At 38.2% G+C, this 14,905-nt stretch overlaps 1 protein-coding gene across 1 annotated transcript in view; it reads right to left on the reverse strand.

Annotated features, from left to right (window-relative positions):
* The window catches only part of GOLGB1 (golgin B1), a 60,875-nt gene that overhangs the window by 38,191 nt on the left and 7,779 nt on the right, over positions 1-14,905 (reverse strand). The window contains exons 5-9 of the mRNA XM_045294229.1: positions 11,472-11,597; positions 7,939-8,061; positions 6,233-6,346; positions 4,872-5,274; positions 3,716-3,831 (exon numbers count right to left, since the gene is read on the reverse strand). Coding sequence (XP_045150164.1) covers positions 3,716-3,831; positions 4,872-5,274; positions 6,233-6,346; positions 7,939-8,061; positions 11,472-11,597 — 882 coding nt within the window. The remainder of the gene's footprint in view (positions 1-3,715; positions 3,832-4,871; positions 5,275-6,232; positions 6,347-7,938; positions 8,062-11,471; positions 11,598-14,905) is intronic.

Genomic DNA, 14,905 nt, shown 5'->3' on the forward strand with positions numbered 1-14,905 from the left:
CCTGGACAAGTAAGGAAGACAAAGGAAGAGTTGATTACTTCTGAATTGTGGAATTTGTGAAGATCAAATATACCATGGACTGTATAAAGAACAAACACATCTGTCTTGGAAGAAGTATATAGTCAGAATGCTCCCGAGACTCACATCCTTTGGGTATCTTCTCAGGAGAGATCAGTACCTGAAAAAGAACGTTATGTTTGGTAGAGAGTCAGTGACAAAGAGGAAGAGAACCAATAAAATGGATGGACACAGTGGGTTCAAACACAGCAGCAACTGTGAGGACAGCACAGGGCCCGGCAGTGTTCTCTTCTGTTGGAAAAAGGGACGGACGCTGTGAAGGGGAAACAACTCAGATACCTAACAACAAAGATAGGAGCTTTATTGCCTTAATTAAAAAAACAAAAACAAAAAAACATGCCATTCTTTCCAGCTGGACTTTACTTGGCCTGCTCTACTCATATGTGCCCACCATGGCCACCATTTAGCAGGTGGTAAATAGCAGAGGCTTTGTTTGATGAATACAGGATGGAACTAGACATGGGCATGGCTCTGCGAAAAATGTGTTCAATGGCCAAGCCCGACCACATCATCAGTAGTGCAGCAAAATCTTCACTGTAAAAACTGAGGGCACAGTGGAAAAAAACAGTTTTCTAGTTACCCGGGAGAAATTACAGTGGATGGCAGAAAACTCAGTGTGCAACTTTACTGACAATGCTTTGGTCCAACACAGGGAGCGGAAAGAAAAGGAAAGCGCAATGAAGACGATCGAAAGATGCAAAATTAGTGGTGGAGTGTGTTATGAACCATCTCACCTATACTCAGCCTACAAAAATAAAATAACAATTCCATTATCACTTGGGCAGAAATTAGCTTTGAGAACGAACAGGCCCAGTGCAATGAGCAAGTATTTATACTGCTTTTTTGTAGGACTATTATATTCAATTACTTCTATCACAAACACTCTTACCTACAATTATTTCAAAGTGTTGATTTAATTGGGATCATGCCTTGGTTAATAAATGAATATGAGCTTAAAAAATAAACTGAATTATAGCTAATTATATCAATAATCATATTAAATGTAAAGAGGGAGTTAAGAATGAGAGAAGAGATTTGAAAGTCTAGATGCTAGAAATCAGAAAGTGAACGGTTTCTAGCACGAGGATCTGCCAGCCAAGTAAGTCTGCCAGTTTGGAAAACTATAATCTTATAATGGAGATGGCTGCACTCCAGTATCCTAGCTTGATACCAGTCAATTAAATTAACATCATCAAACTAACTCCTTATTCTCGGGTTTATGCTCAATAAAAAGTCTTCTGGTGATGGTAGTCTAGCTTCCCACGAGAACTTTTTCAGAGCAAAATAGTCACATGGGCAATTTTTTTTCTGCTCACTAAAAAATGGGAGCATTATGATTTCTAGAGTAGACTTATGATTGGAGTTGGAATGAACTGTATATGAGGGGGTACCTCAAAAAAACAGGAAAAATGATCTACTGGGTGGAGCTTTCAAAGTATGCTTTTGCCCCCACTAGGTGAGCATCAAGCAACGCATTCTGAGTTAGTGCACCCAGCTGCGTCAACTAGGAAGGTTCTCTCTGGTCACAGTGAATGTTTTCGTAAAAGCAGTTTTGCTCAAACCTCGTTTTTTGTGCTGGCCAATTTAAAAGAACTGCATGCAGCTGTGAAATTTTATTTTCTGCTTGGGAAAAATGCCACTGAAACTGTTGTGATGTTGAACACATTTTATAAAGACAGCGCAATGGGAAAAACTCAAGTGTCTGAGTGGTTTCCTCATTTCAAAAAAGGTGAACAGCGATTGATGACAAACCTCGTTCTGGACGTCCATCAACTTCCTGAATGGACAAAAACGTTGACTCAGTACATCCAGAGTTCGTTCCACCAAGTCAGACTGTTAATCAAGCTTTCTACTTAAAGATACTGAAAATATTATATAACAGTGTGTGACAAAAAAGGCCTGATTTGTGGCAGACAGGGGACTGGTTCTGCCACCATGACAGTGCACCTGCTCACTCAGCGATTTCTGTGCACCAGTTTTTGGCAAAAACCCAGCATGCCTCTCTTGGCCCACCTGCATCTTACTCACCTGGCCTTGCCCTGTGCAACTTATTTCTGATTCTGAAAATGAAGAGGGACATGAAAGGATAGCAGTTGGACGACATAGAAAGGTGAAGGTATAAAACGAGCAAGGTGCTGTCAGCCATCCAAACAGAAGAGTTTGAAAAATGTTTCCAAGAATGGAATTGTAGATTTGACAAATGTATTAAATATAATAGAGTACTTTGAAGGTGATAAGGTTGTTTTGTAAAAAAAAATTTCTCTGCTTCTCGACACAATCGCTGAAGACAAAGTAGGTGCATAGCAAATGTAGTGAGGAAAGCTGATGGAGCCCAGCATTCAAAAGATATAGCACCTAGGGTATAAAGACTTGAAGGTAAACAAGGGGCCATCTAGCTCAGAAGCAACAAAGCCCACAGGGAAGCACACCAGCCTGTGTGATCAGGAGGTGTCAAAGGGATGAGGTATCAGGCATCAAAGAAGAAAAATCATATCACTGTGAATAAGGGGGAGTGCGGAGTAGAGGCCCAAAGACCATCTGTAGGCAACTGGACATCCCCTTATGGAAGGGTCACGGGGAAGAGAGGAGCCAGTCAAGGTGCAGTGTAGCAAAGATAAAACATATAACTTACCTCTAGTTTCTAAATGTTCCTCCCCCCACCCCACCACCGCCACTATCATGATCCCAATTCTACCTTACATATCTGGCTAGACTAGCAGATGTACACTGGTATAGATAAGAAATGAAAACACAGGGAATCGAGGAAGGATGATCCCTTCAGGACCAGTGGTGAGAGTGGTGATACTGGGAGGGTGGGTTGGAATGGGGGGGCGGGTTACAGGGATCTACATATAACCTCCTCCCCGGGGGATGGACAACAGAAAAGTGGGTGAAGGGAGACATCAGACAGTGTAAGATATGACTAAATAATAATTTATAAATTATCAAGGGTTCATGAGGGAGGAGGAAGCAGGGAAGGAAGGAAAAATGAGGAGCTGATGCCAGGGGCTTACATGGAGAACAAATGGTTTGAGAATGATGAGGGTAAGAAATGTGCTATATACAATTGATGTATGTATGGATTGTGATAAGAGTTGTATGAGCCCCCAATTTTAAAAAAAATTTAAACACATAGATTTGAAAAAAAATTCTGGATTTTTGGAGGTACCCCCTCATATACTAAGCCTAATGAAACTTGAGTCTACCAAAAACAAAACTTTCATCTGAACTACTATTCATTTCTGTCACTGAATGAGTCATGTCCAAGTCAAGTTTCATGTGGCATTCTATCTAATATCTAGCACATCAGTGCCAGCAGTCATACGCGCATACACACACACACACACACACACACACACACACACAAAACTGCCCTATGAGCTGTAAAAAATGGTTATGAGATAAAATGCTCCCAAGATCATGGTGGTTGCCCATTATTTTCTGAATGGTTGGTAAGGGGCTACACTAATATGATTCATAATTTTTTCCCATGGAATTCTCCCCCAAATGCGTTTTGTCAGGCAGGGCAGGCAGAAGGCTTATTCTGCTTGTTGGAATAAATCCTCATTAGGAAACGCAAGTACCGAAAGAGAAAAGACAAACAGATTAGATTCATAAGAAGTTCTCATGGGATTACCTGTATGCCCTCATTATCAACATCTGGGAAAGATGTCTGAGATGCGGTTTCATTTTTTTTCAAGGTTGGCGTATTTAGAAATTGACTAATTTCTTTGGATTTTTCATGGAGTTGATCTACGGAAAAGGAAATAAATACAGTGACATAATTTCGGCCTCTAGCCTAAAACTTACAGATTTATTAACTCCTAGGGATATATCCAACATTGCTTACTCTAGTTCAGTTTTAGCTAACTTACTGAAAACTGCAATGTCAATGACAATGTTGCTCTTTCATTATTTAAATGCTCTCAAACGCCAAAGGGCACATCAGTAACCCAATTCCCTCAAAAATACCATAAAGTAGAGCATGACACTTTGAAAAGTCTTTTTTTTTCCCCTCTTGATAAGTGCTTTGGCATGTTTATTTTCCTTGTTTAAGTTATATTGATCTCTACCAAAACCCGTGAGACAATTGTGAAAATGAACATGGCCGAGTAACACACTGATACTGGGTAATGCTTATCAAGACTTCTGACTCATGTTCAATTCTTCAATACAAGTCTTTAACATAAGTCTTTAAACTATCTTTCCTTTAGATGTATGCCAATTTATTAACAAGTTAATTAATGAAGAAGAGTGGTGAGATGGAGAACTACTGTTTAATTTATCAACTTCTAAAAGGCTTTAACTTTTTACAGACAAGAATTGCATCTATAATTAACACACTGTAAAAAAAGCTTTCCTTAAGCTTTTTAAAGGAATAAGCGTTCCCTTTAAAGTGAAAGTCTCTCCTATGCAAAAAGTCTTTAGACCGATCTTTAGATCTAAGGGAAACTCCATGCAATTTAGGTCTCCCAGTCTAAGCACTACATCTAGCCTTAGTCGTCCTCCAGGCGCTAATTCAAATCCTGTTCATTTCTGTCACTGAATATTTCATGCCAAAGTCAAGTCTCACATAACACCCTATCTGAGGTCTACCACAGCAGTTATCAACAGTGCAAATACAGTAATAATAATTGTACTGTCAAGGCAGATTCTAACTTCAGAGAAATGCGACAAGGGGTCTGGGAAGATGCATTGTTAAGTTGTCTTTTGATTTCATCTGTTTGAGAAAATAACGTCCTTAGCAGATCTCTATACAACTTGACACAGATGTACATTTCAAAAGCAAATACCTTCTAGCTGTTGAATTGTCCGGGTGGACTGAACTGACTGTTCACTCTTCTCTTGGAGGAGCTTTGAATTTTCATCCTTGAGAGCATCACAGCAAGACTGCAGGTCTTGTTCAGTCTTCTGAAGACTCAAAATGTGAGCAGTCTTCTCTTCTATTTCGATGTGGTGCTCCTGCTCCAAAGCTCTGTACTGTGACTCCAGCTCAGCGAGAGCCTGGCCTGTATGCTCACGCTGTTCCAAAAGGAGGTGCACTTCTTCCTGAAGGCTATGGAGGGCTAATTTTTTCTCAGCTACTTCAAGTTCCATCTTTTCCATCAAAATCTTGGATTCCTGTCTTTCTGTTTCCAATGTGTTCTTTAAAGTATTATGCTCACCTTCCATTTGCTGTAACTGCTGAAACAGAACCTAAGATTAAAGATAAAAACTTCTTAAGTCACAAATCCATCCTTTCATTTCAGTAAACAGAGTCAAGGGTCTCTCTTCTGGGTGAAGCACTGGGTTAGGCACTCAGGATCAAACGCAGACCCCACAGTGGCATGTTGTTGCTGCTGCTGTTTGTATGCCATCAAGTGGGTTCTGACTCATGGTGACCCCATAGGACAGAGTAGAACTGCTCCCCAAAGTTTCTTGGGATGTAACCTTGACAGAGGCAGAACAGCAGTTCTTCCCCCCACCCCCCACCTGTGGAGCTGCTGGATGGGTTTGAATTACAACCTTTAGGCTAGTCATCAAGCATTTACCCAATGCACGACCGGACTCCTTGAGTGCTGTATACAAGATACATGCTTGCAGGGGAGGGAACAACAGAATCAAGGAGTAAGAAATTAAAGAGATGTCAAGTTGTTTCTAAGCCAGAGCTAGAGTATTGATGGGACCGATACAGAGAAGACAGATGCAAATTACGTATTTAAAAGGTAAAATCGCCAGAAGTTGGCAATTAATTTAACGAAATGTTGATGAAATATCAAGGAAGAAACAAGAAAGCCTACTCAGTTTTACTCATTTGAGTAAATGGTCAATTAATTGAAAGATGTTCTAACAAAAGGATTAGATTTTAAGGAGGGAAAATGAGTCCTGTTTTCATTTGATAGATTGATGTGGTTTTGTAGTTACTCACAAAACTGGATATATATCAACAGCACTGAAGAGACAGAGATTTAGAAGGCATCAATAGGAGGAGGCCTCAAAAGGTTCAGGAAAAAATTTGCATGATGTTTTTCATTACAAGGCACACTGTCACATCTTTCTGGCATAGAACAACTGGCGAGTTCAAACTACCAACAGTGTGATTAGAAGCCAAGTGCTTAAACACCATGCCACAAGGGCTCCTTATTTCCCCAAAGTAAAATTCATTAGTGAGTACCTGGTTGCGCTGTTCAGCAGCTCTCTGCTCCTGTTGGAGCAAGTCCACAACCTGAGCACGGCCAGAAAGAGCTTCTTCATGTTCTTCAAGTTTTCTCTGCAGCATCCTCAAGTTCTGACCAGAAAAGATATTTCACGTAATATACTAGCAAATGAGCACCATTATCTGCTTCACTTTCCAAAGGTCATATAGATTTATGCATTTAGGATATTTGGATGTTGAAGATGACCGAGTAAAGCGTGAGATACTAGCAATGCCATGTGCTCTGTGGCCCAACAGAAAGAATGTCCAAAACTGCCTCTCCAGAGTACTGACAGCAACTTCAGTCAGAAGCAAGCTGGTCCAAGAACCAGGGAGCATTTTTATAACAGAGAAAGGACGACACCACTTATTTTTTAAATTATATCAATAGTGTCCAGTACGTACAAAACGTAGGTACATGTGTATCCCAGCTCATCCACCACATATTCTTCAGGGGAAAAAAAACACATTTTATCTACTTCTGTCATGTACAAGATAGGCACTTGATAAACATTTCCTGAATAAAGAAACTAATGATCCAAAATCCACTGCCGCTGAGTCAATTCTGACTCCTAATGACCCGGTAGGGCAGAGTATAACTGCCCCATAGGGTTTCCAAAGCTGTCAGTCTTGACAGAAGCAGGCTGTCACTCCTATAGAGTGGATGGTGGGTCTGGAACTACCAACCATTCTATTAGCAACTGAGTGTTTTAATCACTATAGGACAAGGGCTCCTAAACTAATGATACACATATACAGTGAATATTCTACTTATGAAATGTTATTCTACCCCTCACTTATGGTTAGGTTCCAAGGACCAGATCATTATGTGACACTTGGCATGATCTGACAATGGAGGATGATCACATCAGATAACAAAATGGATGATGACTACAGCATTACATAACTGCCAGATCACTGAGAACCACGGCTGGGCCAGGTAGACACAAAAACACACATAGCCAGCTTGAGCCAGTCAGCATTAACCTTGCCTTCAACCTCAGCATTCATTAGTGTCAGATATATGTCAGATTTTTTTAATACTGTCATAAATGTGTAGTGTTGGATAAGGGGATAGTCAGTACGTGAGGAGTAAGAGTACTCAGAATTTTGTTAGTACTTTAAGCTACATGATTGCTTCGAATTTGGAAGTTTTCACTTAAAAACAGTCAGTCAGCAAATAAGTAAGCATGCCTTTGGCTACTGCACTTTGCAACATGTTAATTAACAAAAAAACTTTTGAATTAGTAGTGATGAACTAAAAAATAATGAAGCCAATTTCAAAATTCTCACTTAATCTTTCTGGAGATTAAGAATGATAGATTTATAAAAGGCTTCCTGTTTTAAAATCACTTCATCTTTAATTTTTAAAGTTTAAAAGTGGCTTCATTGCCTGAAATTTAGCTATGACCAGCAAATCAAAGAGGAACCAAATGCTAACTACCACAATGATTCTCAGATGAAAGCCAGCTCCTTTAGTCCCAACAACCTGATCAGAAGAGGGCTGAAAGGAGGCGAGAATAATATGCGATAGATAGGAAGACACAGACACCGAAATGAAACCCGACTAAGGTGCATGCAAAGACCAACAGAAGAGCCGTGAGCAAGGGTAGAAAGTAACTCTGATGATTTAGTTAAATGTTAACCAAAAGGACAATTCCTTCTACTAAGATTTAGCAACACACCTGTTGCATCTGTGTTTCCACATCTGCCTGGGTTACTAACTGAAGAAGCTCATCCTCATGAAGACGAACTTGTGTCTCAAAGCGGGCATCTTTCTCTCGGACCACCTGCTGCATGGAACTCAACTGAAGACACACACCAGAAAAACTATACAAGTTACACTCCCGGAATACTGCACAGCTCTCCAAAGATACAAAGACAGACTCTGAGAATTGACAAACAGTAGCTTTTTTTTAACGTTTTTAATTTCAAGAAAGAGAATATTGGAAGAGAGAAAGTTAGGCCTGATAGTAACTTCCAAATATGAGAGATCTATTCTCAAACTTAAAAAAAAAAAAAAAGAATATAAAATTTGACAAGAAAGTATACTTACGCGGTTACTAGAAATGCTTTAAATAAGGATTTACAAATGTGATATATATTTTAAAAGGTTTAAGGCAATTATAACATTAAACAGAAAATCAAGTTGGGTATCTGCTAAGCCCTAGACTTTTTTTGTTTGTTTTAAAATCATTTATTTTATTGGCGGCTCGTACTACTCTTATTACAATCCATGGATCTACCCATTGTGTCAAGCACATTTGTACACTTGTTGCCATCATCATTCTCAAAATATTTTCTTTCTACTTGAACCCTTGGTATCAGCTCATTTTCCCCCCTCTCTCCCCGTCCCCCCACCCTCACGAACCCTTGATAATTTATATATTATTATTATTTTGTCATGTCTTAGACTGTCTGACATCTCCCTTCACCCACTTTTCTGTTGTCCATCCCCCAGGGAAGGGTTATATGTAGATCCTGTGATCGGTTCCCTCTTACCATCCTGGTATTGCTACTCTCATTATTGGTCCTGAGGGCTTTATCTATCCTGGATTCACTGTGTTTCCGATTCTTATCTGCACCAATGTACATGCTCTGGTCCAGCCGGATTTGTAAGGTAAAATGGGGATCATGATAATGGGGGAGGGGAGGGAAGGAAGCATTAAAGAACTGGAGGAACCCATTGTATGTTTTATCATTGCTACATTGTATCCTGACTGGCTCGTCTCCTCCCCGTAATCCTTATGTAAGGGGGTTAGACACTTGTTTTACAATTACATCCATGTTCACAATTTTTCAACGAATATCTCATGCTTTTAAGTTAAAATTCAAACTAGTTGGTATCTTATATTCATATTATCTCAACTAAGAATATAAATAAGTCTTTCAAGCTTTTTGTTCAAAGAGTTGCTTTTACCAAAAACGTAGTGTGCTTCCAAACCCACACTACTGCCCAGACAACTATTTCCACAGCTGCCATCGTTTGCAGGCTTCCACATAATACTCATTTGTATTTGGCTCTTACCTGAGTATAACGGAGAAACCAGAACAGAAATGGATTATGATCGGCTAGCAGGATTGTTTTGCTTTTAAGATTATGGTTTGTGTGTATGCCTGTTTCTTTAAAATACACAGTTGAAGATGTTGATCAACTATTTAACTCCTGCCAATTTCTCAATTTGTGATGTCTTGAACTGACCTTCAAATTGACCTTAAATCTCTCTGGTGTCAATCTTCAAAAAAATTGCTTTATTCTGATCTCACTATGAATCTGGTATCTTGTGCAGGCATAGGACTCCTTCATTACTTAAAGACATCTACATATACTTTCCCACATACGTGCCCTTTCCCACCACCTCCTTAGTACATTCACTCGTAATCACTCTCCACAACTGAACCAGCTCCCCTACAGGATCTCGCATTATCCATCCACCCAAAGAGCCTACATCCATGTAGCCTTCCCTTGGCTGCCACACCCACAGTAACCTCTTAGCCCTCAAACTACTTCCAGTTTGTGCTGCTGCTCACCTGCCTTGCATGTTAACAGATCTTCTCAACACACTGAAGGACTTCTGGTGGTGCGAGTTGGGTTACGTACTTGATCGCTACCTGCAAGGTTCTTAGTTCAAATGCACCAGCCATTCCGTGGGTTTGCTCTCGTGAAGAGTACAGTCTCGCAAACCCTAAGAAACAGTCTACTCTTTCCTGCAGGATCACTGAGTCAGAACTGACTCTAGAGCAATGAGCTTTGGTTTGTTAACAAGATGTATCTTGGCTTTCCATGCTTTAAGCACCTTATAAGCAAGAATAGCATTCTGTACTTTTTTATCCTATATATTATAACACGGGAGCTCCCAAAAGTTCATGAAAAAATGGAAGATAATGGAATCTTTCCTTGAACTTTTAGAAGACCCCTCACACTTCTATAGAAAAAGGAAATAATAAAAATAGGCAACATTTAAAATTTTAGGACACTTAATTTTAACTGTATATATGGCAGTAGGCCTATTATAGACAGAACAGACCTCTAATTTACAAATTGTCAATAAAATTAAAATGTGGCAGGTAAGTCCAGTTATGGGTACTCTAGAAGTGGAGGCAGAGTGTTTCATGAGTCAAAAGCATTTCTGAGCAAAAAATATGGGAAGCCAATTAGAAAATTTAGAAATAGAGCCAGAGAGAAAGAGTTTATATTGCCACTCTGGTCCTGGAGACAGAAAGAACTGTGAAGAAAGATACATGCCATGTAAAAATCAATCATAAAAGCACGACTTTGTGATGACATGCAAAAGTAATCTCCTGATTACACTTGAATTTTCATTTAGATTTCATTATAGAGCAAGAACAAGGGCTTCAAACCCGTTCAGTTCCAGTCAACCTAGAGAAACCAGAACAGAAATGAACTTGGGACCTCTCGGTGTACCAAAGCAATACACTGACCAGGGCAGAAAGAGGTCAAACTCCTTGGATGAGAAACTTGGAAGAAGTGTGGTGCTCCTTTCAGGAGGCTGATGTGGGACAAGAGACTATTAGCAGGACTGTGGGGAGTGACACTGGGTTCTCAGCAGGACTGAGGAGAGTGGTGTAAAGCAGCACAGTCAACCGTGAATGTTGAGCTGGGGCTCACTATTTTATGACTGGACTGGTCAGAGATTTGCTTGCTTACCAAAGCACACTCAGCCCTTGTTTTCTAAGAGGAATTTAAAAGTCTAGCAGGGCACTGCCTGGTTATTTTTCATACTCTGGTTATCATTCCACTACACCCACAGTTTACAAAATTGTTCAGTTGGCCATGAATAAACTAGACAAGAACCTGTTCAAGGACAGGCAAGAATAGATTTTGTTTTGTTTTTCTAGTCATTTGTATTTCTAATTCACATTTGTAAGTGGCATTTTGGTTTACCCATTGGTCTCTCTTGACCTTAGTTAGCATGTGCCATTCTTAAGAGATTGGACTTCTGTGGGCTATGAAAATCAAGCTTCTGGGTCTGCAGAACCAAGGAGCCGTCAGAAACTAGGTCATGGCCAATTCTTCCAAGTAAACAACATCTCAGGAAGTTTCTTAGTAACATACTTACCTTCCACATCACTCTTCTAATTTCTATTTTGGCATTCTACCGATTAAAAGTGTTTGTCTGAAGTGATTTATTATGTAGTAACCCATAGGATTTTCATGATTCTCTATCCCAATCAATATAAAGCTCCTTCGACTTACCTGGGCAGCTTGATCTGCCTGAGTCTGACTGAGCTGTGCTTGCAAAGCACGAGCGAGGTCCTCCTTTTCTTTGAGTTGTTGCTTCATCTTTACAAATTCTTCCATCTCTGTACAATTCTTATCAAACTGAAGACACAGAAAATGAGGGTTTTTTTAGCACAGGAGTAAGTATTAATTCCTTGAATCTCCACCTCTTCTCATGTGCCCTAAATACCTACCACACTGCTTCAAAAGGTAACTACATTTTTTTTTTTAATTACTTTTTTTTTAAAAAGAAACCACCAATATTTGTCAGAGGAAGAGACGGAAGCAAAAGCAGTTTTAAAAACTTCTCTGAATCCCAAATTAGGAAGAAGCAGACAGCACAACTAGGTAGTAAAACCAAAAGCCATGAGTAGGTAGTCCCACCTCTCAGAATTCAAGCAAGACGGAGGCAAAAATCAAGAGGCGTGCACCATAGAGGCCTGTGCAAAAAGGTGGAGGAAGCAACAGAATATTGTCTATGGCCCTGAGAACAGGAGACGCCAAATAATGAATTACATATTTATTTGAAAGCACAGCAGCTTAAATGTGGGAGATTATCTCGTTCTCCAGTACTAGGTAAATCAAGGGCACCTAGATAAGGAAGGAAAGAATCAGAGCAGGGGAGCCCCTCAACACTCTCAGAACATTCTCATCAGGTTCCCTTCCAGGCCAGGCCCCTGTACAAACTGTCCAAAACTGTAAGGTAAATCAAAATTAAGCAGACTAGGGAACAAGAAGACAGAAGAGAAGCTATACACATGGAAGTTTAATTCAGTATTAATTAGCCACATGTGGCTATGGAGGGCATGATGGAGTGAGTGCCCAGGGCAACTAAGAACCTAGGTTTTAATATTTATTTCATTTGAATTAATTTAAATATAAAACCCAAAGAAGTATATTTTCCCATTAAATAACAACTTTGCTTTGGTATGACTACATTTCACTTTATCTGTTGTGCCATGCTGTATGACGTGTTGTGCTGCTGTCTGAGCAACAAATGCACTTATTTCTAATGTAATTAATAAGCACATCACCCCAATTATTTTCCTACATAGTTTGTGGATTAGCTATTCAGATCTGAGAACTTATTAAAATTAAAGCATCTAACACAAAAATGATTGTATACATTTTTCTAGCAGGAATCAAATACAGATGCTTTTAATAATAATCAAAGGCATGTGGACATGCTGCAAAAAGTGTATGAAATTTTTGAAGAAAATTCATTATATCTGATGTTAAGACTTTCCCAAAAAGTTCTTGGGAAAGTGGAATTAAGCGCTAATGAAATTTTTCAGCTAACTTTTTGAAGCCTTTTGGCACCTCATAACTTAGACTATTTTTAAAACAGCTTTATTGAAGTATAAATGATAAATCACAAGAAATGACATATAATGTAAACTATACAACTTGCTGGTTCGACATCTGGATACACCCCAGAGTCACATTCAAATAAATAAATCTACCAAGCTCTCTGATCTGTTTTCTGTCATCAAAACTAGTATGCATTTCCTAAAATTTTAAATAACTTGAATAAGACATTACAGCTTCTTTTTAATTTACTTTTACTCAGTATAATTATTTTCAGATTTATTCAGATGGCACATGTATCAGTATTTCATACCTTCTCACTTCTAAGGATGATCCCATTGTTTGACTCTATCACAGTTTATCAATTCACCTGTGGATGAACATGTGAGTTGTCCAGGTTTTGAGTATTACAAGTAAAGCTGCTGTGCACTTTCATATACTATAAGTAAGAAGTATGTATTTCTTACAGTAGTATCTTTGAAACTGATGTTATTTTCAGTCAAATGAATTTTTCTAAAAATGATTAACCTGTTTTTCTATGTAGATTTAATTCAAGGTGCCTTAGTGGCACATAGGTTAAGAATTGGGCTTCTAAAAAAAAAGGGAAGCAGTTCAAATCTACCAGCTGCTCCTTGGAAGAAAGATGAAGCAGTCTACTTTCATGTTGATTTGTTTGTTTACTTTTGTCTTTTCTTTTCTTCTTACCCTAACCCTAACCCTAGCTTTCATGTTTTTCAAGCTTTCACAGCCTTAGCATTACAGCCTCAGAAAGCCTAGAGTAGCTGTCTAACTTGTGTGGTTGCTGTAAGTCTGAATTGACAAGTCAGAATTTACAGAACAGAATAAGCTCCACAAGAGTGGGTTGTGGGCTTGGGATTCCAAAAAAGAAAGATGAAGTTTTACTACTTGCTTCTGTTATTGGACAACTTTCAAGTACGAATGGAGGAAATTAAGCATGTGAATCTATTTTCTCAATTTTAGGTTATGAAATAGAATACTTCACAGATGCAGTAATGCCAGTGAAAACTTAGCACTCAAATTAAGATGTCATTTAAAACACATTCAATTAGGATTTAATATGAAAAAAAATGTAAATAATGTAAAAAAATTTGTATTAATATTTAAACTACACTGTTTTAAATATAGTATTGGATTTAGTGAACTACAGTATTAAAATTTCTATCACCTGTTTCTCCTTTATCTTTTGTAATAGGACTGCTTGAAAATATAGAATTATATATCTAGCTTACATTCTGTTTTATGGGTTAGTAGTACTATACATCAAAGTAGAGGAGGGGAAGAAAGCTAAGAATTCTCAGAAATCCAGCTACCACATCTCTCAACATTGTACAGAAAAGGAAGATGTTAAGAAAACTTTTCCTGAACGAAGTCTTCTGATAAAAATTCAGAAAAACCACTTTCACACAAAACTAAGCAATAGAAATTTCTAAAGTACAAAGGTCTAATACCATTTAAAAATGATATTTAAAAAGCAGTAAGGAGTAAAATAACATCTCTACCAGAACTGAAACCATATTAGAGCCATGCTCAAAAATACTGAAAGTATAATTTCTACAAAATTATAATCTATCTTTAGTTTTGAAAATTAAAGAAATTTGTACAATTTATGAAAGAACAAACACATCATTCTACAGAACAACTAAAAATATTAAGTAACAAAAAGAATTCTAAAAGGAGAAAATCAGAAGAGAAGCAAAAACAAAAGTAGAAGTAAACACAAAATATAAAACCATAGAAAAAGAGATAAAATGAGGGGAAACAAAACTGGAAAACTTTAATAACGTTTAAAAAGCAACATTTGAGTAACAAAAGAAAAGAAAAAGAAATTAAGGAAAGGAAACAAATATTGAAAATAATTCAAAAAAACCATGTCACAGATAACAGAAGTCATTAAAAAAGAAAACCAGATCAAGGGCAGCCTAAATATTACAAATTATATAATTCAAGAAAATAAAATATTTGAAGCCATATGTTGTAAGAATATACTTGGTAAAAATATGAACCAAGAATAATAAACACCAATGCATATTCTAACAAAATTACTGGACTTAGGAATGAGCAATAAGAAGGAAAGATAATGG

Source organism: Echinops telfairi, unplaced genomic scaffold (assembly GCF_000313985.2).
Source record: "Echinops telfairi isolate 266 unplaced genomic scaffold, ASM31398v2 ScPeMD7_3509;HRSCAF=4178, whole genome shotgun sequence".
In the NCBI taxonomy this organism is placed as follows: domain Eukaryota; kingdom Metazoa; phylum Chordata; class Mammalia; order Afrosoricida; family Tenrecidae; genus Echinops; species Echinops telfairi.